General features: G+C 48.9%; 1 protein-coding gene across 1 annotated transcript in view; it reads right to left on the reverse strand.

Moving 5' to 3' along the window:
* Positions 1-22,056, reverse strand: part of BCR (BCR activator of RhoGEF and GTPase) — an 80,203-nt gene extending 58,147 nt beyond the window's left edge. The window contains exons 1-3 of the mRNA XM_012558330.2: positions 21,880-22,056; positions 13,829-13,933; positions 12,931-13,116 (exon numbers count right to left, since the gene is read on the reverse strand). Of these exons, the coding sequence (XP_012413784.1) occupies positions 12,931-13,116; positions 13,829-13,933; positions 21,880-22,047 (459 nt within the window). The 5' untranslated portion in view covers positions 22,048-22,056. The remainder of the gene's footprint in view (positions 1-12,930; positions 13,117-13,828; positions 13,934-21,879) is intronic.
* Between the last annotated feature and the right edge of the window lie 1,107 nt (positions 22,057-23,163).

The following is a 23,163-nucleotide window of genomic DNA, read 5'->3' on the forward strand; positions in this document are numbered from 1 at the left end:
AAGGCACCTGCACCACAAAACAGCCTCCACAAAAGAGTAAGAAGATAACCAAAAGCTCAGAGAAAAAACAAGTCTACACGAGCCTCAACCTCATCTACTCTGAGACCAGAAGAACTAGATGGTGCCCTGCTACCACCACTGACCATTCTGCCTAGGGTGACGATAGATAGTCCCGGACAGAATGGGAGAAAAATGTGGAGCAGAACTCAAATTCTTAAAATAAAAAAGCAAACTGAAACAGCAGAGAACAGAGGACTCCATGAAATTATTGCCCTGACACATTCTTTAAACCTAGAACCAAGCCTACCCCACCGAGATCAGCTTTTAGTGAAATAGCAGAGCGGCACACAAATGAAAGGACATTAACCATAAGAAAGATGCTCTATTTAAAAACCATCTGTATGAGACCAAAGGGTCAACAATTACTCAAAAGCAAAGATGAGACGATAAGGGAGTAGGGAAACTAGAGCACTGGAAACAAAACAACCAGAACACAATTACAGAGAATGTTGACACACAGTGATAAATGTAACTAATGTCAATAAACAATTTGTGTCAAAACTGTCAAAAGGGAATGTAACTAAGTGGCTCACTAGGAGGTCGCAGACTGCACCAAATGACACTGTCAGAGGGGGTGACACCAAAATGACTGTCTATAAAATTTTTGTACAGTGTTTCAGCAGAAATTTATTGTTTTTTAGAAAAATTATCCCTGAAAAAACCAAAACATTTTTTCATAAGCCCAGCTTACATGTATCAATATACCTAAAAGGCTAAAACTCTATGCTAATTTACTTTATGAATTTACTTTATGAGCCCTTGTGGCATGGTGGTTAGGAGCTCAGCTGCTAACCGAAAAGTCAGCAGTTTGAATCCACTAGCCCCTCCTTGGAAACCCTATGGGGCAGTTCTGCTCTGTCCTATAGGGTTGCTATGAGTCGGAATTGACTTGACAGCAATGGGTTTTTTTTAATGCACTCTGGTCAGAGCTGTCATTATTACCCAATTATAATGACACGAATCACGTGGTTTCCTCTGCACCTGCTACAAGAATGTGCTTTTGTTTTCGTTGCTGCTGGTGTTTTGGCAGCCAGACTATGGTAATTAGTATTTGTGAACCTGTATCAATAACTGTTTTGGGAATGAAGCAGTAATTAAAGGAAAGGAAAAAAATTTTTAAAAAAAGCTTCCATTCAGTTACTAACAATGCTGTAACTAATAATGTTGTATTTCAATGTAAAAAGAGTTTATAAAATAATTTTGCTATTAGTATTCATATAATCTAAGAAACATTACATTTAAGCAATTTACAACTATATCACATATAGTTGATTAAAACTGATAATAAACACCTGTAAAAAAAATGAAGCAGGACCTATATCTCACACCATACACAAAAACTAACTCAAAATGGATCAAAGACCTAAATATAAAACCTAAAACAATAAAGATAATGGAAGAAAAAATGAGGACAAGCCTAGGGGCTCTAATACATGGCATAAATAGAATACAAACCATAAATAACAATGCACAAACACCAAGAGATAAACTAGATAACGGGGAGCTTCTAAGAATTAAACACTTAGGCTCATCAAAAGACTTCACCAAAAGAGTAAAAGGAGAACCTACAGACTGGGAAAAATTTTTTGGTTACAACATATCCAACAAGGGTCTAACCTCTAAAATCTACAGAATACTCTACAACAAAAAGACAAATAATCCAGTCAAAAAAAGGACAAAGGATGTGAACAGACACTTCATCAAAGAACGCATTCAGGCAGCTAACAGACACGTGAAAATAACAAATGTTGGAGAGGTTGTGGGGAGACTGGAACTCTTATGCACTGCTGGTGGTAATGTAAAGTAGTACAACCACTGTGTTAAATGATATGGCACCTCCTTAAAATGCTAGAAATAGAAACACCATATGATCCAGCAATCCTATTCCTAGGAACATATCCTAGAGAAATAAGAGCCTTCACACAAACAAATAAATGCATACTCATGTTCACTGCAGCATTATTCACAACAGCAAAAAGATGGAAACAACCTAAAGTGCCCATCAACAGATGAATGGACATTCAAATCATAGTACATACACACAATGGAGGAGCCCTGGTGGCGCAGTGTTTAAGAGCTAAGGCAACTAACCAAAGGTTGGCAGTCCGAATCCACTGGCTGCTCCTTGGAAACCCTACGGGGCAGTTCTACTCTGTCCTGTAGGATCACCATGAGTCGGCATCATAAAAGAACATTGGTGATTCTGCTAAACATCTCACAACATGGATGAATCTGGAGGGCATTACGCCGACTGAAATAAGTCATCACGAAAAGACATATATTGTATGAGACCACTATTATAAAAATTAAAAAAAGGTTTACACACAGGAAAAAAAAATCTTGACGGTGACCAGGGAGGAGAAGGGTACAGGGGGGAAATCACTAACTAGATAGTAGTTGTTGTTAGGTGCTGTCGAGTTCATTCCGACTCATAGCGACCCTACGTACAACAGAACAAAACACTGCCCAGTCCTGCGCCATCCTCACAATTGTTGTTATGCTTCAGCTCACTGTTGCAGATACTGTGTGAGTCCATCTTGTTGATGATCTTCCTCTTTTTCCCAACCTTCTACTTTACCAAGCACAATGCCCTTCTCAGGGACTGGTCAATCCTGATAACTTGCTTAAAATACATGAGATGAAGTCTTGCCATCCTTGCTTCTAAGGAGCATTATGGCTGTACTTCTTCCAAGACAGATTTGTTCATTCTTCTGGCAGACAATGGTATATTCAATATTCTTCGCCAACACTATAATTCGAAGGCATCAATTCTTCTTCGGTCTTCCTTATTCATTATCCAGCTTTCACATGCATATGAGGTGACTGAAAATATCATAGCTTGGGTCAGGCGCACATTAGTTCTCAAAGTGATATCTTTGCTTTTCAACACTTTAAAGAGGTCTTTTGCAGCAGATCTGCCTATGCAATACACTGTTTTGATTTCTTGACTGCTGCTTCCATGGGCATTGATTATGGATCCAAGTAAAATGAAATCCTTGACAACTTCAGTATTTTCTACATTTATCATGGTACTGCTTATTGGTCCATTTGTGAGGATTTTTGTTTTCTTTACGTTGAGGTGTAAGTCCTTTAAGTCCCCTTCACTTTCAGCAAGTAAGGTTGTGTCAGCTGCATACTGCAGGTTGTTAATGAGTCTTCCTCCAGTCCTCATGCCCCATTCTTCTTCATATAGTCCAGCTTCTCAGATTTGTTCAGCATACAGACTGAATAAATATGCTAAAAGGATAAATCCTGATACACACCTTTCCTGATTTTAAACTATGCAGTATCCCCTTGTTCTGTTCAAATGATCGCCTCTTAGTCTATGTACAGGCTCCTCATGAGCACAATTAAGTGTTCTGGAATTCCCATTCTTCGAAATGTTATCCATAATTTGTTATGATCCACACAGTCAGATGACTTTCCATAGTCGTTAAACACAGGTAAACATCTTTCTAGTATTCTCTGCTTTTAGCCAAGATCCATCTGACATCAGCAATGATATCCCTGGTTCCATGTCCTCTTCTGATCTGGGCTTGAACTTCTGGCAGTTCCCTGTCGATGTACTGCTGCAACCACTTTTGAATGATCTTTAGCAAAGTTTTACTTGTGTGTGATATTAATGAGATTGTTCGATAATTTCCACATTCTGTTGGATCACCTTTCTTTGGAATGGGCACCAATATGGGTCTCTTCCAGTTGGTTGGCCAGGTAGCTGTCTTCCAGATTTCTTGACATAGACGAGTGAGCAACTCCAGTGCTGCATTTATTTGTTGAAACATCTCAGTTGGTATTCCATCAGTTCCTGGAGCCTTATTTTACACCATTCCCTTCAGTGCAGCTTGGACTTCTTCCTTCAGTACCATCAGTTCTCGACTGTATGATACCTCCTGAAATGGTTGAATGTCAAACAATTTTCCATCTTCTTCCGATGCTTTCTGTGTTGTTAAATATTTTTCCTATAAAATCCTTCAATATTGCAACTCAAGGCCTGAATTTTTTCTTCAGTTCTTTCAGCTTGAGAAATGCCGAGTGTGTTCTTCCCTTTTAGTTTTCTAACTCCAGGTCTTTGCACATTTCAGTACAATACTTTACTCTGTCTTCTCGAGATGCCCTTTGAAATCTTCTGTTCAGCTCTGTTACTTCATCACTTCTTCCATTTGCTTTAGCTACTTGATGTTCAAAAGCAAGTTTCAGTGTCTCTTCTGACATCCATTTTAGTTTTTTCTTTCTTTTGTGTCTTTTTATTGACCTTTTGCTTTCTTCACGTATGATGTATGTCCTTGATGTCATCCTACACTTGTCTGTTTTTGGTCATTAGGGTTCAATGCATTTGAAATACCAGTGGCATAGCTTCCAGCATCACAGTAACACACTAGCCACACAGTACGACAAACCAACAGACTAGATAGTAGACAAGTGTTAACTTTGGTGAAGGGAAAAATAACATACAATACAGAGGAGGTCAGCACAAATTGACCAAGGCAAAGTCACAGAAGCTTCCGAGACACATTCAAACACCTTGAGAGACCAAGTTACTGGGACTGAGGGCTGGGGACCATGGTCTCAGGGGACATATAGGTCAATTGGCATAACATAGCTCATAAAGGAAATGTTCTACACCCTACTTTGGTAAGTAGCATCTGGCGTCTTAAAAGCTTGCAAGGACTTCCAGCAACATGGCACTCTAGGCAGAAGCACCACGCCATCCCTCCACAGCAAAGATCCGAAAAACTAAGCCAAACAGAGAAAACAGCAATCCTGAAACCCTAACCATCAAATGAAGAGATAAAGAACTCAGCCAAGCACCAAATGGAGTGAAAAACTGACAGAGAATGGACAGCGAGGAGAGATTCATGCAGAGGTCCCCTATCAGCTAACGCAGCACGAATCCGCCATCTTGGACTCCTATCGGAGACCAGCAAACGGGGGTACGAGAAAGCAGCTTCACAGAGCTTCCAGCAGGAGACAAAACAACTGGTAATTTACAATATACAATTTCCCAACCCCCACCCTTCTTTACCCCCACTTGGCCTCCTCTGCTTCCCGTGGCCACAGTCTCTTGTCCGGGAAGCACTGGCTGCTTGGATTCCACCTGCCTGCACTGGCTGACTCCCTGAGTGCCATTTGTTGGCTGCTGGTGTTGCTTTTTTCCGCTTCTTCTGATTTCTTCTGCTTCTTTTGATTTCTTCCTTACCTCTCACCACCTCCCCCTCCTCTTGCTCAAATACCTGGCTCCGGGCGCTATCGTTGCTTCTTCCAAAGGGGCTGCGGAGCTCCGTTCGAGTGTGGAACTGCTTCCCGGTCTGTGCTGCCATGCTGGTGGGATCCCAGGGCTTTTTGTTTGTTTGTTTGTTTTCTTTTTCTTTTCTCGAGTTGGGAGCCCATACTGGCAGGGCAGTGCTACGCGGCTTGGGACCTACCCCCTCAGCTTGTGCTGATGTGCAGAGGGATCCCTGAGAGCATTTCTTTTGTGTTTTTTTTTTCTGTTTTTTGGGGGGGCTTTTCTTATTCTTTTTTTTAATTTGTTTTCTTTTCCCTTTTTGTCTTTCTTCGTTACTCAGTTTCTCGTCTCTCTATACCTTCCTTCTCTTCCTGTCCCCTGAATACCTGGTGCTGAATACCTCTACGCCTTCTAGCCAGGCTGTACTTCAACACCTGGGAACAACTTCCCCAGACGTCACGGCCACACTGGTGGGATCCCTGGGAGCTTTGCTGTTATTTTTTCTTTCTAATTTTTATTTATTCATTCTTTTCTTTTCCTGTTTTTCTTCTTCTTCCCCTTTTTGTTTTTCTCCATTTCATAGTCTCTCATCTTTCCACTCCAATGGCAAACTCCCCTAGCACTCTTTTTTGTTTGTTTGTATGTTTTTGACCCCTGTTCCTCTCTCCTCTCTCCCATACCCATCTTAGCTCCACACATCACAATCTCTTCCCTCTATCCTGCCTACCTGCACCATGCACTTAACATCATACCACCAAGCAGCACAGGCACAGCCTACCGGAACCTGCCCTTCACTGATTACCGACCTGCCCTGGTGGCTGTTGAAAGTGCCACAAACAACTCATCCTAGCAACTCCTCTTCAGCTAGACCTGCCCTGCTGTACCATATCTGAGCGACTGACCCTGCCAATTGGAGAGGAAGGTGAAAAGTATCGCGCCCACAGACAAGCAAGCAACAAAGAACACACAGCCCGCGTGCTCAGACATAGCCAAATAAAAAAAAAGGACGAAACAAACAAATCTACAATCAACAGACGAGAAAAATAACTACAAGTGCCCTGAAGACAGCAGACAATATCAAAACATTTACAAAAACAGGACAGGATGGTTCCCGTAGGCGTCCAAAATAAAACACCAAATGTCTTTCCAGTAGAAGAAAAGGCACTAGAACTACCTGATAGGGAATTTAAATCTCTACTACTCAGAATTATCCAAGAGTTGAAGCAAAAAGCAGAGAATAAGGAGGAAAAAATAGACAAATTCATGGAAAATACAGACAAAAAATGGAAGAATTCAGGAAAATAATGCAGGAACAAATTGCGAAAGTAAATTCACAACTAGAAATTATACAAAAACAACAATTAGAAATCCAAAAGATAAACAACAGGATTTCAAAAATGTACAGTGTCACAGAAGGGCTGAGGAGCAGATTTGAAACGGTGGAAGACAGGATCAGTGGAATTGAAGACAAGCACTTGGCTACAACTCTGTTTGAGGAAAAATCAGAGAAAAGAATGAATAAAAATGAAGAGGCACTAAGAATTATGTGGGATACAATCAAAAGCAAAAATATGTGAGGGATCGAAATTCCAGAACGGGGAGAAAACAGAAGACACAGAGAGGATCATTGAAGAATTGCTGACAGAAAACTTCCCCAATATCATAAAAAGATGAAAAGCTGACCATCCAAGAAGCTCAACGAACTCCATATAGGATAGACCCCAAAAGAAAATCACCAAGGCATATCATAATCACACTCGCCAAAACCAAAGACAAACAAAGAATCCTGAGAGCAGCTCAAGAAAAACAAAAAGTCACATACAGAGGAGAAACAATAAGACTAAGCTCGGACTATTCAGCAGAAACCATGCAGGCAAGAAGGCAATGGGACGACATATATAAAACCTTGAAAGAAAAAAATTGCCAGTCAAGAATAATATATCCTGCAAAACTCTCATTCAAATATGATGGTGAAATTAGGCCATTTCCAGATAAACAGAAATTAAGGGACTATATAAAACCAAACCAAACTTACGAGACTTATTAAAGGAAGTCCTTCGATCTGAGAACAAACAATATCAGACCACAGGCTGAATACAAGACACGGGATTCTACTAGCCAGATACCAACCTAGAAAATGAACTCTTAAGGACTATGCAAAACCAACAGAATTACAAAAGGGAACCAGTGAGGTTAATCTGTAGACGAAAACAGCATCAGAACAATAAAAGAGGGAATAAATGGTGTAGATATAGAACTTTCTAACGGAGAGGAAGTCAAGCAATACCAAGTAATAATAGACTGGTTTAAATCTAGAAAGATAAGGGTAAATTTCACAGTAACCACAAAGAAAGTTAACAAACCTACTCATCTAAATAAAGAAGAAAAACAAAGTCTCAGTAAAAACAAAACCTACAAAAACAAAAAATGAAAAAAACCCCACAAACAAAAGGAACTCAGCACAGGAGAGTAAGAGGAACAAAACTGGAGGACATTATGCTGAGTGAAATGGGTAAATCACAAACGGACAAATATTGTATGAGACCTCTAACTGTATAACTTATGTAAAAGTTTACACACGAAAAGAAACAAACTTTGTTGGTTACGAGGGAAGGGGATGAGTGGGGGGGAACTAAATAAGTGGTAACTCTGGTGAAGGGTAAAACAGTGCACATTACTGGGGAAGCCAGCACGTCTTGTACAAGGAAAGATCATGGAAGCTCCACAGACGCTTCCAAACCCCCTGAGGGACTGAACTGCTGGGCGGAGGGCTGTGGGGACTATGGTCTCGGGGAGTATTTAGCTCAATTGGCATAACAGTTTATAAAGACAATGTTCTACATTCTACCTTGGTGAGTGGTGTCTGGGGTCTTAAAAGCCTGTGAGCAGCCATCTAAGCTACTCCACTGGTCTTGCCCCTCCGGGAGCAGGGGAGAATGAAGAGAACAGGATACAAGAAAAAGATCAGTCCAAGGGACTAATGGACCACAGCTACCAAGGCCTCCACCAGATTGAGTCCGGTACAGCTAGATGGTGCCTGGCTACCACCACTGACTGCTCTTACTGGGATCACAGTAGAGGGTCCTGGACAGAGCTGGAAAAGGATGTAGAACAAAATTCTAACTCACAAAAAAAGACCAGATTTACTGGCCTGAAAGACTGGAGAAACTCTGAGAGTACAGCCCCCGGACACCGTTTTGGCTCAGTGGTGAAGCCCCTCCTGAAGTTCACCATTCACCCAGGGATTGCACAGCCTCATAAAACAAAACAGCACTAATGAGGCACAGCAGTCCAGGGACAAGGACTGGAAGGCAGGAACGGACAGGAAAGCTGGTGATACGGAACCCAAGGTTGAGAAGGGACAGTGCTGACATGTCATGGGGTTGTTAACCACTGTCATAGGGCAATATGTGTACTGTCTATTTGTTCTACAAACCATCTAAGGTACAAAAAAAAAGAATTATCTATGTGAGATCAAATTGACAACAGCAACTCAAAAGGTTTGATGGGATGGGGACAGTGACTTGAAGATAGTGGTGACAGAATAATTTGGAAAAGGATAGTGAGAGTAGCAGCACAACTGGAAGAATGTAATCGATGTCACTGAATTGTACATGTAGAAACTTTCAAAATGATGTAACTTTAGCTATGTATATTTTCACTGAAAAAAAGGTCCTCAAGGTCGAGAAGGGAAAGTGTTGACATGTCTTGGGGTTGTTAAACAATGTCATAAAACAATATATGTACTGACTGTTTAATGAGAAACTATTTGTTCTGTAAACCTTCATCTAAAGTAGAATACAAAAATTAAAAAAAAAAAAAGAAAAAAAACCTTGCGAGCAGCCATCAAAGATACATCTATTAGTCCCATCATGTTCGGAGCAAAGGAGAATGAAGAAAACCAAAGATAAAAGGAAAATATTAGTCCAAAGGACTAACAGATCACATGAACCACAGCCTCCACCAGTCTGAGCCCAGAACTAGATGGTGCCCGGCTACCACCAATGACCACTCTGACAGGGATCACAATAGAGGGGCCTGGACAGAGCAGGAGAAAAATGTAGAATGAAATATAAATTCATATACACAAAAAAATACCAGACTTACTGGTCTGACACAGATTGCAGGAATCCCTGAGACTGTGGCCCCACGCACCCTGCTAACTCAGAACTGAAGCCACTCCCCAAGTCCATCTTTCAGTCAAAGATTAGACAGGCCTATAAAACAAACAATAATACACATGAGGAATGTGCCTCTTAGTTCAATCAAGTACTTGAGACTTAATAGGTAACACTTGCCCAAAAGCAAAGATGAGAAGGCAGGAACGGACAGGAAAACTGGATGAATGGACAAGCGGAACGTGGGGTGGAAAGGAAAAGGGGGAGAGTGCTGACACAGTGCAGGGATTACAACCAATGTCACAAAACAATTTGTGTATACATTTTTGAATGAGAAACTAATTTACATTGTAAACTTTCACCTAAAGCACAATAAAAATAAAATTGATGATATAAATTTCTAAGGATTCTGCATGGTCTGGTATGGGAGAAGGTCCATGGCGGGGAGCGGTTGACACCATGAGTTACCATACTGAGTGACACCAACCCTAGTTAAGCCCCTGACCTAACCTGCTGTGTAAACTTTCACCAAAAACTCAATAAAATATTATTTAAAAAAAGGAAGACACTCACGATACATGGAGGGTAATAGTCAATAAACTCTTAATCCAAAACCAAAACCAAATCCACTGTCGTCAAGTCGATTCTGACTCATAGCGACCCTATTAGGACAGAGTAGAGCTGCCCCATAGGCTTTCCAAGGAGCAGCTGGTGGATTTAAACTGCCAATCTTTTTGGTAAGCAGCCAAGCTCTTAACCACTGTGCCACCAGGGTGCCAAAAAAGTTAATAATGATTAAAAAAAAAAAAAAAAGCAAGACAGCCTTCTTCTCTTGGGCAACAAGGAAGGGGCCACTGCCCAGGCCCCAGGTGGTAAGAAGTGGAACAAAACTAGCGCCTGTTGCCGCCCCTGGCCCCAACGTGGGGCTAGCTCCTACCAGGGGTGGGGGTGAGGGGCACTGAGTCTGCAGTGCAGGGCAGCTGAGGGGAAAGCCACGCCTCAGAATGGAACTCTCAGCCCTAATATGAGCCAAGGCCTGCTGTGGTAGTCACAGAGCTCAGTGTCTGGGTGGCCCAAGGGGGCATGCTGTGGGCTGGAAGCCCCTTGAAGTAAACAACCTGGCCTTTGGTCCTGGTTCCCGACAGGCAGACCACACTTGAGGCCAATGAGTGGGGGCTGATCTGATATAGAGGGGCTACCTGGGGGCGATGCTGACTAAGGCTCAGGAGGCTGATGTCATAGATCATGGCCATGTAGGGAGGCCAATAAAGTCCTTGGAAGACAGAGGCTCAGTGGAGCTTCCTGGGTGGAGTGAACATCTGCTCTTAGGAGGGTAAGCGCGTCCCCTGGGGACATTCATGCTCTGCACCAAGACCCCTCCCAGACCTCACCCTATGTGTTTCTATCCTTTTTTCTGCTAAATTAAAAATAGCTTTTTCCCTGGAGTTTGTGAGTCACTGCACCAGATTATCAGACCTAAGAAACAGAGAAGGGGCTGATGCCTGCTTACCTGGCCCAGGTGAACGGGGATGAGAAAAAGAGAGGGCCAATACCCGCTGACCTGGCCCTGGGAGAAGAGGGATGGGGGGGCATACCCACTGACTTGGCCCCTGGTGAAAGGGGATGAGAGAGGGGGTTGGTGCCCATTGACCTGGTCCCAGGTGAATGGAGATGGGGGGAGGCCAGTGCCCCGCTGACCTGGCCCCAGGTGAAGGGGGCTGAAAGACTGAGGGGATCTGTACCCAGCGACCTAGTCCCAGGTGAATGGGGATGGGAAGCCAGTGCCTGCTGACCTGGCCCTGTGTCATGGTTTGAATTATGTCCCCCCAAAAATGTGTATATTAGTTTGGCTGGGCCATGATTCCTGGTACTGTGTGATTTTCCTATCTATATGTTGTAAATCCTGCCTCTATGATGTTAATGAGGGAGGAGGGGTGGCAGTTGTGTTAGTAAGGCAGGACCTGATCTACAAGACTGGATTGTGTCCTGAGGCAATCTCTTGAGATATAAAAGACAGAAGTGAGCAGTGAGACAGGGGGACCTCATACCATCAAGAAAGCAGTGTCGGGAGCAGAGCGCATCCTTTGGACAGGGTCCCTGTGCCGAGAAGCTCCTAGTCTGGGGGAACACCAAAGAGAAGAAGGCTGATAGAGAGAAAAAGCCTTCCCCTGGAGCTGATGCCCTGAATTTGGACTTTTAGCCTACTTTGACTATGAGGAAATAAACTTCTCTTCATTAAAACCATCCACCTGTGGTATTTCTGTTATGGCAGCACCAGATAACTAAGACACCCTGGGTGAAGCCGGATGAGACGGGCTGAGTAGAACAGCTCGGGTCTGGACTGACCAGGGAAGGAAGGCTGAGACTGGACTGGTCTGACATGATTTACAATGACCTTGGGACACCCGTACCCTGGGAGGACCTGCTCCCCTTGGGATGGAGAATGCTCCCGGAAGGAGAATGTGCACAGGAGGCCTGGGAGAGCCTGGAATTGGGAGCCCCTGCCCCATGGCCTGCTGGCCCCAGCCCTGAGTGACTCCTGGGAGGGGGGTTCATGGGACTAAGGACAGCCTCTTGCTGGCCAGCTGTGACAGCTACAGGGCCTGGCGCCCAGACTCCCTCTTGCAGTCTGCCCCTAGAGCCTGACCAACTCCACTTACAGACCTACAAAGGGGGGGACTCCTTGTCACACACCATAGAACCTCACGTGCTTGAAGACAAGCAGTGATATGGCCGCTCCTGCCCAAGACGTTTCTTTTCCACCCCCAGGTCCCTGAACCTGTTCTCCCTTTTGGACAAGTTTTACCTCACCTGAAAGCTTGAAGCAACCATAACCAGTTGCATCAACCCTGACTCAAGGGGATCCCACGTGTGTCAGAGTAGAACTGTGCTCCATAGGGTTTTCAATGGCTGTGACCTTTCAGAAGTAGACTGCCAGGTCTCTCTCCTGAGGTGCCTCTGGGTATACTCGAACTTCCAACCTTTTGGTTTACACTAACCGTTTAAACACCCAGGGACTCTTTGAGGCAGTGGGAAAAGTATGTTTCTTGGAGAAAGACAAACCAGGGTTAACCATCCCGTGAAGTGCTGTCCCTTCCTCACTTTCCTCACCTGTAAACTCTAACAAGGACACCAGCCCTGCAGGGCTGCCCGAGCTGAGCCGATGTGTGTGAACTCCCGGTGGCGAGTGTACCTCTCGCCCTGGGTTTAGCACGGGACCCTGCTATGCAGGGCCTCCCATGCACAAGGCTGGCCCTTGGTCCCACTGCCATTTCCCCTGGCCCGTGTCCCAGTCAGGAGGGGCAGCTGGGTGCATCTGGAGTCTGGGAACCCTGAGTGAAGCTGAGAGGGGCCAGGAAGGACCCTGTGATGGTCACCAGGGTGGGGCAGTGGGCAGGAAGCCCACTCAGTGGTTTAGACAGCAGTGCCCATGACACGTTCCCCTGGGGCCTCTCGCTCTATACCCCCCCACCCTTTGCAGCCAAGCAATGGAGACATGCCCCAGACCTTGCCCACCCCTGCCCTCACCAGCTTCTGGAAGAGGTCGCCCACACGCTGCTGGTGGCCCCACTGCTGCACACGGGGAAGGAGCCCATCGTAGAAGTCCTTGTGGATCTCATAGAGCTCTGGCACTTTGAAGAAGATGGTCTCAATCTGCTGACTCGTCAGCACCGGCTGAGAGGTGGTGGCTGCAGCTTTCAATGGCTTCATGGGCTGAAAAGAGGGCCCAAGTGAGACAGCACAGGTGAGGGGGCTCAGATGAGAGGGCACAAAGGGAGGGGGTTTAAGTGAGACAGCTGGCCATTTTGTCATGTGCATGGTTTGTTGCTGTTGTTAGGTGCCCTCAAGACTGTCCCTGACTTAATGGCAATCCCAGGTACAAAAGAATAAAACACTGCCCATTTTTGTGCCATCCTATGACTGGTTGTGGATCAGACTGTTGTGATCCATAGGGTTTCCACTGTTAATCTTCAGGAGTGGGCCTTTCTTCCTAGTCCATCTTAGTCTGCAAGCTCTGTTGAAACCTGTTCAGCATCACAGCAACACGGAAGCCTCCACTGAAAGACAGGTGGTGGCTGTGCACGAGGTGCGTTGGCCAGAAATGGAAGCTGGGTCTCCCACATGCAAGGCAAGGATTCTACTACTCGACCACCACTGCCCCCAGGCACACAGTACAGCTGTAGATCATGGTGGTGATACGACACACGTGCTTTTTAAGAAAAATCCCATTAAAAACAACAGCGTAAAAGCAGCTTGATTTGGCAACTGAGTTTCATATGAGTCTCCACGGCCTCTTGAGGGAGGTCGACTTTTGGAGGTGGAATGTGCTGACCCTCCCACAGTGTGATGGCTCTCTGGAGGGTGGGTGCCCCAGGCTGCCCTGTGTGACTGGAGCTGCCAGTGCCCCACCCGCCCCGCCTCTCACCAGCAGCAGTGCCTCCAGGTGGCTCAGGTATGTCTCCTCACTAGCCAGGATTCCAGATAGGACCCATTTTCTCATCTCCAAGCCCTTCTCCAAGTCCAGCTCACCCTGCAGGAGAAACAGACAAAACTGTCAGAGGATAGCCTACACACCTGATGGATCCAGCTCCAATCCCAGGTATGATGAAGATGCTGAAGGCCACAGGAACCGCCCTGGGCTTCCTGCTCGCTCTTCCCCACCCCTGCCGCCTGTGTCCTGGCCAGTGGTGAGGCATCCACGGTCAGGAGCTGGCTGGCTCATGGCACCGCACTGCACACCCAGCCCCGTGCCAGCTGCCCCACCTGTCACCAGAGGAGGCACCGGTGTGGAAAGAGGCACCTGATTCCAAGATAGCTGCTGGAACAGCCCTGCCTACTGGTCTTCTGGGCCCGCAGGTGAGAGGAAGAAGCCTCAGGTGGCAGCTCTTGGGCCTGCAGGCCTAGAGGATGCACCTTTCTGCCATTCACTTCACAGCCACTGGAGGAAAGTCAGACAGGAGTGCTGCTTCTCAGCCTCAGCACGGCTGCCCTTAAGGTGGAGTCTTTGTTGGGGTGGGGGCTGTCCTGTGCATTGCAGGGGTGAGCAGCAGCCCCGGCCTCCATCTTCTTGATGCCAATAGCACGTGCTCCCTCAGGTTATCTCTAGACAGAGCCACATGTCCTCTGGGGCCAGACAGCCTGGGTGAGGACTTCTGGGCTTAAGGAAAGGACTTGACTGAGGCGGCTCAGGCCTCCCCTCTGCCCTCGACCCTGCTGTCTCTCTCCACTTCCCTGGTCCAGCAGAAGGAGCCCTGGGCTGAGTCAGGGTGCAGAAGCTGAGCCAGGCCTGCTCTGGGGAGCCCCATGGCCCCAGGCAACTCCTTACTCACTCTAAGCCTCAGCCACCCAGGCTGTAAACGATGACCCAACCCCTGAGTCCTGGCTTGCTTCTCCAGTCCAGCCCCTCGGGCTTTGTACCCTGTCCTCGGACCATCCAGAAAGCTCTCCTGGGCCACTGCTTTGCACAGGGAATCTTCTAGGTGTGTGTGTATGTCTGTGTCTCGTCTACATGCATGTGTGCGCTTCTGTGTCTGTGTGAGTGAATGTGTATGAGTGTGCATATGTACATGTGTTTCTGAGTCTGTGTATGTATGTGAGCAAATGTGTATGTGTGTTTCTGTGTGTATGCGAGTGAACGCGTTTGTGAGTGTATGAGTGTGTATATGTCTGCGTTTCTGTGTATTTCTGTGATATATGTGCGAATGAATGTTTGTGTATGACTGTGTTTCTGTGTCTGTGTATACATGTGAGTGAATATGTTTGTGTGTATGAGTGTGTATACATGTCTGTGCATGTGTGTTTCTGTGTCTGTGTGAGTGAATGTACGCATGTATGTATGAGTGCCTACATGTATGTGCCTGTGTGCATTTGTGTCTGTATGTGTGTATATTTGTCTCTGTGATGTGTCTGTCTGTCTGTAGGGGGACAGCCATCAAGCTCACAGTTCAGAATCCGCTCCAAGCACTGCACCTTCAGGTCTGCATCACTCCGGTCTGTGGGGCAGCAGCTCTGGGTGTGGCTCCAAGGTGGGGCAGTGCCTCGCACAGTGCCCAGAACAGAGGTGATCAGCGAAGGTCCATTTAACAGGCACTCAGGCTAGTTCGATAGAAATAGGCAGCCCAGTTTGGCCACTGCTGTGACACCCACCCCCCTGCCTCGATGCCCTCGTCCCAGTCTTGCTGCCAGCTCATGGACAGTCCTGCCAACTCTCAGGGCCCCACAGTGGCTTTGTGGTCCAGCTGGTCCACTGCACAGACATGCCACATGGGGGCCATGATGCTCCTCCCAGCTGCTGATAGCAGTCCCCCAGGACGAGTGCGGCTGACCCTGCCCGTGTTGTCCACTATGCTCTGGGAAGAGGGTGATGGAAATGACAAGGCCCTCTGGCAGATGCCCACCCCAGCCTTGCTTGTGTTCTGAAGAACAATCTCACCACTATGAGCTCCGTGGGCTGGCAGGGCCCAATGTCATCTATGCAGGCTGAAAGCCACGAGGAAAACAGCACAGGCAGGGTGGCGTCAAGTGTCCAGTTCTCCCTGTTTGGAAGGGCGTGGCCAACTCCAAGCAACATCTGGCAGGCAGTGTGCTGGGTGGAGAGGAAAGCAGGGCAAAGGCCCTTTTCCAATGCTGGAATCAGTACCACCCAGGGCTGGTGGCATCAGACAGGGAGGGTTCAGGGAGCAGCCAACATTGTCTTGGAGAAAGGAGTGAGGGCAGGAAGGAGCAGAGAATGAGGGAGAAAAAGGCAGGACACCGGCCAGGGCTATTTACGATGTGCAGTGCACATGCCAGGTCTGCAAGGAAGGGCTGTGTCCAGCCGGGAGCACAGAGGTGGGAGGATGCCAGAGGGGATGGCACCTGAAGTCAGAAGCAGCAACAGAGAAGGAGAGCCTCCTGCCAGGACACGGGCGGGGACAAGGAACCAACACATGGCTTGCGACTGGAAAAAATCCACAAAGGCAGCAATGTGGAAAACACTGCGTGTCACACTGTGGTCCTTAGCTGCTAGCAAGTTGGCCCCATACATAACAGGTCCTGCACCACCCTCATGATCGGTTGCCATGTTGTACCATCATGATCTATAGGGTTTTCACTGGCTGATTTTCAGAAGTAGATTGCCAGGCCTTTCTTCCTAGTCCATTTTAGTCTGGAAGCTCTGCTGAAACCTGTTCAGCATCAAAGCAAAACCTCCACTGACTGATGGATGGTGGCTGTGCATGAGGTGCACTGGATGGGAATCCAGCCCGGGTCTCCCTCATGGCAGGGGAGAATTCTACCATTGAACCACCACTGCCCTGTTCACATGTTGGGGTTGTGAGGATGAAAATGAACTGGGCTTTTAACAGCAGGGCAGGAAAAGTGGCTGAGGGATCCTGGCAAATACCACCACCTATCAACCAACCACCAGGCTGACACATGGGAGCTGAGCAACCAGTCCCTTGAGTAACAGTTAAGAGCATAAGGCACTCCCACCCCATGCTGGGGAGTCTACTGATGACCAGCCCTCCCACCGGCCCCCCTCCTCTCTGGGCAGGGGCAGCACGCTCATTTACAAGTGTGCTGCACAACGCCCTGGCTCAGGCCTGGCCCTCATGGGGCCACTGCATAGAGCCCTTGGGGGGCAAGTTCTCCCTTTGAGAGCCCCTGCAGGCAGGCGGTGTGCAAACCCTGTGCCACCTCTGTCAGCATAAGGCATGCCGATGAAGCAGCCCGGGAGGGCTCTTGGGCTCTGGTCATCCTATTCTGCAGGAGGCACAGGTGTTAGGGTGTTTCCCCAAAAATTATGCACCATAAATCCTAACCCCTAACCGTGTGGGACAGTTCTATTCTGTCCTATAGGGTCACCATGAGCCAGAACTGATTTAACAGCAACGGGTGTACCAGTGTATGTGATCCCATTTGGGAATACGGTTTCTCTGTTATGTTAATGAGGCCATATCAGTGTAGGGTTTGCCTTAAGCCAATCATCTCTGAGATACAAAAAGAGCAGCATAGACACAGAGAGAAGCAAGCACAAATGGGGGAAAATAGATGCCATGTGGAGATCTCTAAGGAGCGCTGAGAAGAACTCTAGAGAAGCTGAGACAAGGATTTTCCTCCAGAGCAGACACAGAGAGCCTTTCCCTAGAGCAGGTGCACTGAATTCAGACATCTAGCCTCCTGAACTGAGAGAAAATAAAGCCACACACTTGTGGTATTTCTGTTACAGCAGCACTAGAAGACTAAGACAACATTATCCCTGTTAAGTAGGACCCCAAGCCCCAGGCACCATGGATAGACTGAGCCTCGGGTGCAGGCAGTTGAGTGTCCTCTGCTGGGTGCACTGGCTCACTGGGAACCAAGATCTCCAAGGCTGCTCGCCCTGCCAGCACCTGCTGTGGATGGCCTGCTCTGCAGGGCAGCAGCAATGGGACCATCTGAGGGAGTACGTGCTTTCTGGGCCCCCACATAGCAACAGAAGTCCCCGGGTAGTGCATACGGTGAACGCTCAGCTGCTAACCCAAAGTCTGGAGGTTTGAGTCCACCTAGAGGCAACTCAGAAGAAAGGCCTGGTGATCTGAAAGATCACAGCCAGTGAAAACCCTGGGGAGTACGGTTCAGTCTGACACACATAGGTTGGCATGAGTTGAAGTTGACTGAACAGCACATGATCTGGGAGCAGGGGTGGTTCAATGGTAGATCCTCACCTTCCATGCAGAAGACCTGGGTTCCATTCCTGGCCAATGCACCTCATGAGCAGCCACCACTCATCTGTCAGTGGAGGCTTGCATGTTGCTATGATGCTGAGCAGCTTTCAGTTGAGCCTTCAGACTAAGAGACTAGGAAGAAAGGCCTGGCAGGCTACTTTTAAAACATCAGCCATTGAAAACTCTATGGAGCACAGTTCTACTCTGACACACATAGGGTCACCATGAGCCAGAGTTGACTCGAGGCAATTGGTATAACCCTATTCCCAAACGGGATCACATCCACTGGTATTCCCGTTGCCGTCAAGTCGATTTTGGCTCATAGCAACCCTATGGGACAGAGTAGAACTGCCTCACAGGGCTAGGGGTTAGGCAACAGTCCCCGGTAAAGGCCCTGGCAGGCGGGTGGCCCCAGCTCTGCCCCCCACAGGGCCCCTGAGCGCGGCCACATGTGAAGGAGAGTGGCTCTAGGCAGCAGGGGCATGACCAGCAAAGTTGCTGTGAGGAGAAAACAGGACACAGGAAGGGTCTGGTGGGGCACCAGAGGGCCAGGAGCTGCTTGTCAATGGCAGCCCCCCTGGGCCTCAATGTCCCAATGATAAGTGAACAGGCTGGACACAGGGCAATGAGGGCTCTGGCAGGCCACTTGCTCGGAGACTCCAGGCAGGACTCAGCACACCAAGCTCACAGACTGCAGACTCTGCTTGCCCCGCGCCCAGACGGTCAGCTGGGGTGATGACGGGCCCTCACCCTCTCCTTAACTGCTGCAGAAATGCTGCCCAGCCCAGCCCCCCAGGGGCGTTCACCCCACTGCCTGGTTATGATAGAGCCGACAGAGCCCACCCTGTCCTCCAAAGAGGCGGGGTGTGCGCGCATCTGGTGTTCCTGTCCCTGCTGGACTCCACAGTCCCCAGAAAGTGGCTGCCTGGCCTCTGCTGAATACCCACCTGCCCCTGGAGTGGCCATTCACAGAGAAGACCAGGACCCCAGAGCCCTGGCATTGTCATGGAGTTCTAGAATGCTCTCCTGCGGCCCCTCGGCCAAAAGGCTGGGGCTCACAGCAGGGGATAAGCAAGGAGTTGGGGCCACAACTTCAGGGGGACGCAGCTGGCCAGGGGTGGAAGGGAGCACAGGGACCCTGCCTTCTCCAAGAGGAGACCCCGGTCAGGGCTGGCCCGGGACTGAGACCTCCCTGACTACAGACCAAACTCCCTGCGGGTGCTAGGCAGCAACAGCCTGCGTCTTCTTCAAACCAGAGACAAACATCTAATTGCATGGCTGGCAGTGAAAACCACAGTGTAGGCTGCACCCTTCTCCAAGGCTGTGAAGGGCACCCACCCAGGGTGCCATCCACCCTAGAATGCACTAACCAGAGGGCGCAGGAGAGCTGAAAGGCTCTCAAACAGAATGATGCAGTCCTTCTCAAAGTCTACTTGGCTCAAACATATGCTGACACCTGCTCAGGGCCAGGTGGCTTCCTCGGTTTTGGAGTTGCCAGCCAGGCAAGTAGGTACATGCGGACACTTGGTGTGGGCGTGATGTGAGAAGTATTCACAGGCTCCAGAGTGGGCAGGAAGGTGCACCCCCCAACCAGGTGCTAAAAGGTGAGGGCAACAATTCAAGCCAGTGAGAGTAGGTTCTGCAGGAGCCAGTAGGGTGGAACTGGGCCTTGGAGAAGGTAGTTCAGCCCCCTCCTCATGGGGCAAGGGCATGCCCAGGTGAAGAAAGCCCTTGGGGACAGTGGAGGGACAGGACCACCACCACCAGATGCCATCATGTTGACCCTGATTCATGGCGACCCCATGTGTGTCAGAGCAGAACTGTGCTCCACAGGGCTTTCAAAGGCTAATTTTTGGGAAGTAGACTGCCAGGCCTTTCTTCCGAGGTGCCTATGGGTAAACTGGAGCTGCAACCTTTTGATTGCACTGTTTGCACCACCTAGGGATTCCATGGACAGGACAAATCCAAAATCCACTGCTGTCGAGTTGATTCCAACTTAAAGGGACCCTAAAAGACAGAACAGAACTGCCCCATAGGGTTTCCAAGGCTGCAAATCTTTATGAAAGCAGACTGCTACATCTTTCTCCCATAGAGCAGCTGGTGAGTTCGAAACACTCACCTTTTGGTTGGCTGCTGAGCGCTTTAACCACTGTGTCACCAGGGCTCTCTTGGACAGGACAACCCATCCCAAATTAAATGTACTTGCTCAGGGACATAATCCTTTTCTCTGTCAAACCACACTCATGAGCAGGAAGAGTGGGGACGGACCCAGAGGGTCAGGTGGTGGAAGGATAGAGCGTGGACCAGGACCTCACAGCCGTGGGGCCTCGAGTGAGCACTGCCCCTCTGCAACCCATTCCCTAACCTGTAAAGTGGTGTGACCATGCACCAGGTCAGACACTACACAGGGAGCACCACACCTGCACACAGCAGGCATGTGGTGCACAGGTGTCCACTCCCATACCAACACTCCCGTGGCAGAAACCGCCAATACTGAGCTCTTCAAAAACTGCCACAGCATGACAAGAAGCAGTCCTGCAGCCATGTGGCCCAGCCCCAGAGCAAAGCATCTGCAGTGGAAAGCTAACTTCGAGCTCCACCTTGCAGTCCTGGGGGGAGCACCTCCCTCCCTCTTGTTTGTGAACACAGATGGAAACCGCCCAGAGGCAAGCCAAGCAGAAGGGGGAACACTGCCTGGGCCTTGTCTACAGGAACCTATAACTGGGGCAAAGGGACCAGGACACAGAAAGGAGCATTGCCCTGGGGGCAGCAGCCTGCTCAGCGGGTGGTCTAGAAGTGGGAGAAGGAAGGGACCCAAGAGGGCAAAGGGATGCCCCCACAATGGCGGGTGGAGGAGCATGTCTAGGACACCATGGAAGTACCCTCCTGGGCCGGGGACCACTGTAGCAGTCAGGACACGGTACAAGGCCAGATGCACACCTCCTTTGCAGGTCAGCTCCGTTCAGCCTGCAACAAGCCCAGGGCTGTGCTCTGACGTGAGGGGGCCAGGCTGAGCCACGGGCCTTCTTGGAGCATGTGGCAGGGCCCCTACTTGAAGCCATGTGGCCTTGGGGAAGCCACTTCTCCACACCTCAGTTTCCACATCTGTAAAGTGCAGGTGGGAAGATAGACCCCTAGAAGAAAACGTCATGGTTGGCGAAGTGGAGGAGCAAAAATGAGGCAAATCCTCCATAAGATGGACTGACACAATGGCTACAACAATGGGCTCAAACATACCAATGATCACGAAGAGGGCACAGGACCAGGCAACATTTCGTTCTGTTGTACTTGAGGTCACCACGAGTTGGAGTCGATCTGACAACTAATAACAACAACAAAAGTGCTGGTGACCTCAACGCCAGCTCCATGGGACTGTTAAGGATGATCCAGTGAAAATCACTGGATAAATCCTGCTCTAGTCGACGGAATCATTACAGCGCCTCCTTCTGGCAAAAGGGAGCAGGTGTGGCGAGCACTGTGTCACAGGAGCCCCGGAACATAGCCAGCTCTGCAGCCCACGGGGCCAACCATCTGAGAAGGCCTGCTGCCTACCTCCTCCACACCCAGCTCACGGAGCACTCCGTCAATCTCCTGCTCAAGGAACCCAGCAGGCCATCTCCCACCTCAGATGGAGGGATGACGGAAGGTGCTTTGAGGTACCCACTCACCTCCTTCTCCGTGACCCTGAGTAGGAGACACATTTCAGGGGGCCTGGGATGACAGCCACAGCCGAGCCTACCCCCTCTCCACACCTGGGAGGCAAATGTGCCACAGAACTCACAGGACTCACCCCTTTGGTGGACTCCGAGGGTCCCAAAACCAGTGCATCCCGGCTGCCCCTGCCCTTGCTGCTGAGGTGCGGGGAGGAGGAAGGGGAGTCATCGATGTAGGGCAGCCCATCCTGGTGCTGCTGCGGCTCCTCGGCCCAGTCCGTGGCGCAGCCGTAACTGGGTAGCATCCCAAATGCGGCATCTGTGTAGGCAAAGAAGCAGCCAGTGTCAGAGACAGAGAAGGAGAGTCATTGAACCCGACTGTCCATACCTCACCTGTCCAAGTTAAGTTCCTGACTGACACGGTCCCCATCAACAAAGAAGTCCAAGGTACACTGATGCCACTGTCACACCGACCATATCCCCATCTGGTCCCCCCACCCTAGTGAAACAGGGCTTATCCCCCAAACAATGTAAGACCAGGCTTTTGAATACTGTCTGGGGCACTTCTGCCGTTCTCCCTAGAGGGCGTTCAAACTATTACAGAAAGGAGGACTCCAAATGCTAGCATTTTGCAGTCATGGTCCTTGTACATGCTATGTGTGGCGGTCTGACCCTTCGAGAAGCACAGGCCACATGCCAGACCCCGCCCCCACACACAGCCCACCTCCCCAGCTGGGCTGCCAAAATTCCAGACTTTCTTTCCTCCAATCAGGGTGCACCCTTTCCAAAGGAGGGGATGCTGCTAAGAGGACAGAGCCACTTCTTCTACAAGGGGTTCCAGGGAAGCCCCACTCTTCCCGCTATTAGGACTACCTACAGAGTCCCTGGGTGATGCTGACAGTTAACGCACTCAGCTGTTCCCCAAAAGGCTAGAGGTACGAGTCCACCCAGAGGTACTTCGGAAGAACGGCCTGGTAATCTACTTCTGAAAAATCAGCCACTGAAAACTCTATGGGTTGCAGTTCTACTCTGATGCACATGGGGTCTCCACCAGTCAGGGTCGATTTGACAGAAGCTCACAATAAGCCTGTGTCCTAAAGGCTCCTGAAGACAACCACCATCTTCCTCCCAGGCTAAATCATAACACCCAGGAGGGTCTTCCAGCCTCAGCCATCCTGTAGTCCCTTTATGGCCATTTCCAACCTGAGTTGTTCTGAGTGTATCTACGGTATGGATATCAACCCCATCCGGGCCCAGCTGACTCCACAACTCACAGGAGGACACTCTCCAGGCCTCCTGAAGGGAACCTATGCACCCCCAGGACTTCTCAGAGGTCCTCCCTGATTCAGTTAGTCACTCCCACCATGACATACCCCAAGCAGCCCCACCCACACCTGGGCGCCCACAAGTGCCTCACCGCA

Source organism: Trichechus manatus, unplaced genomic scaffold (assembly GCF_000243295.1).
Source record: "Trichechus manatus latirostris isolate Lorelei unplaced genomic scaffold, TriManLat1.0 scaffold00157, whole genome shotgun sequence".
In the NCBI taxonomy this organism is placed as follows: domain Eukaryota; kingdom Metazoa; phylum Chordata; class Mammalia; order Sirenia; family Trichechidae; genus Trichechus; species Trichechus manatus.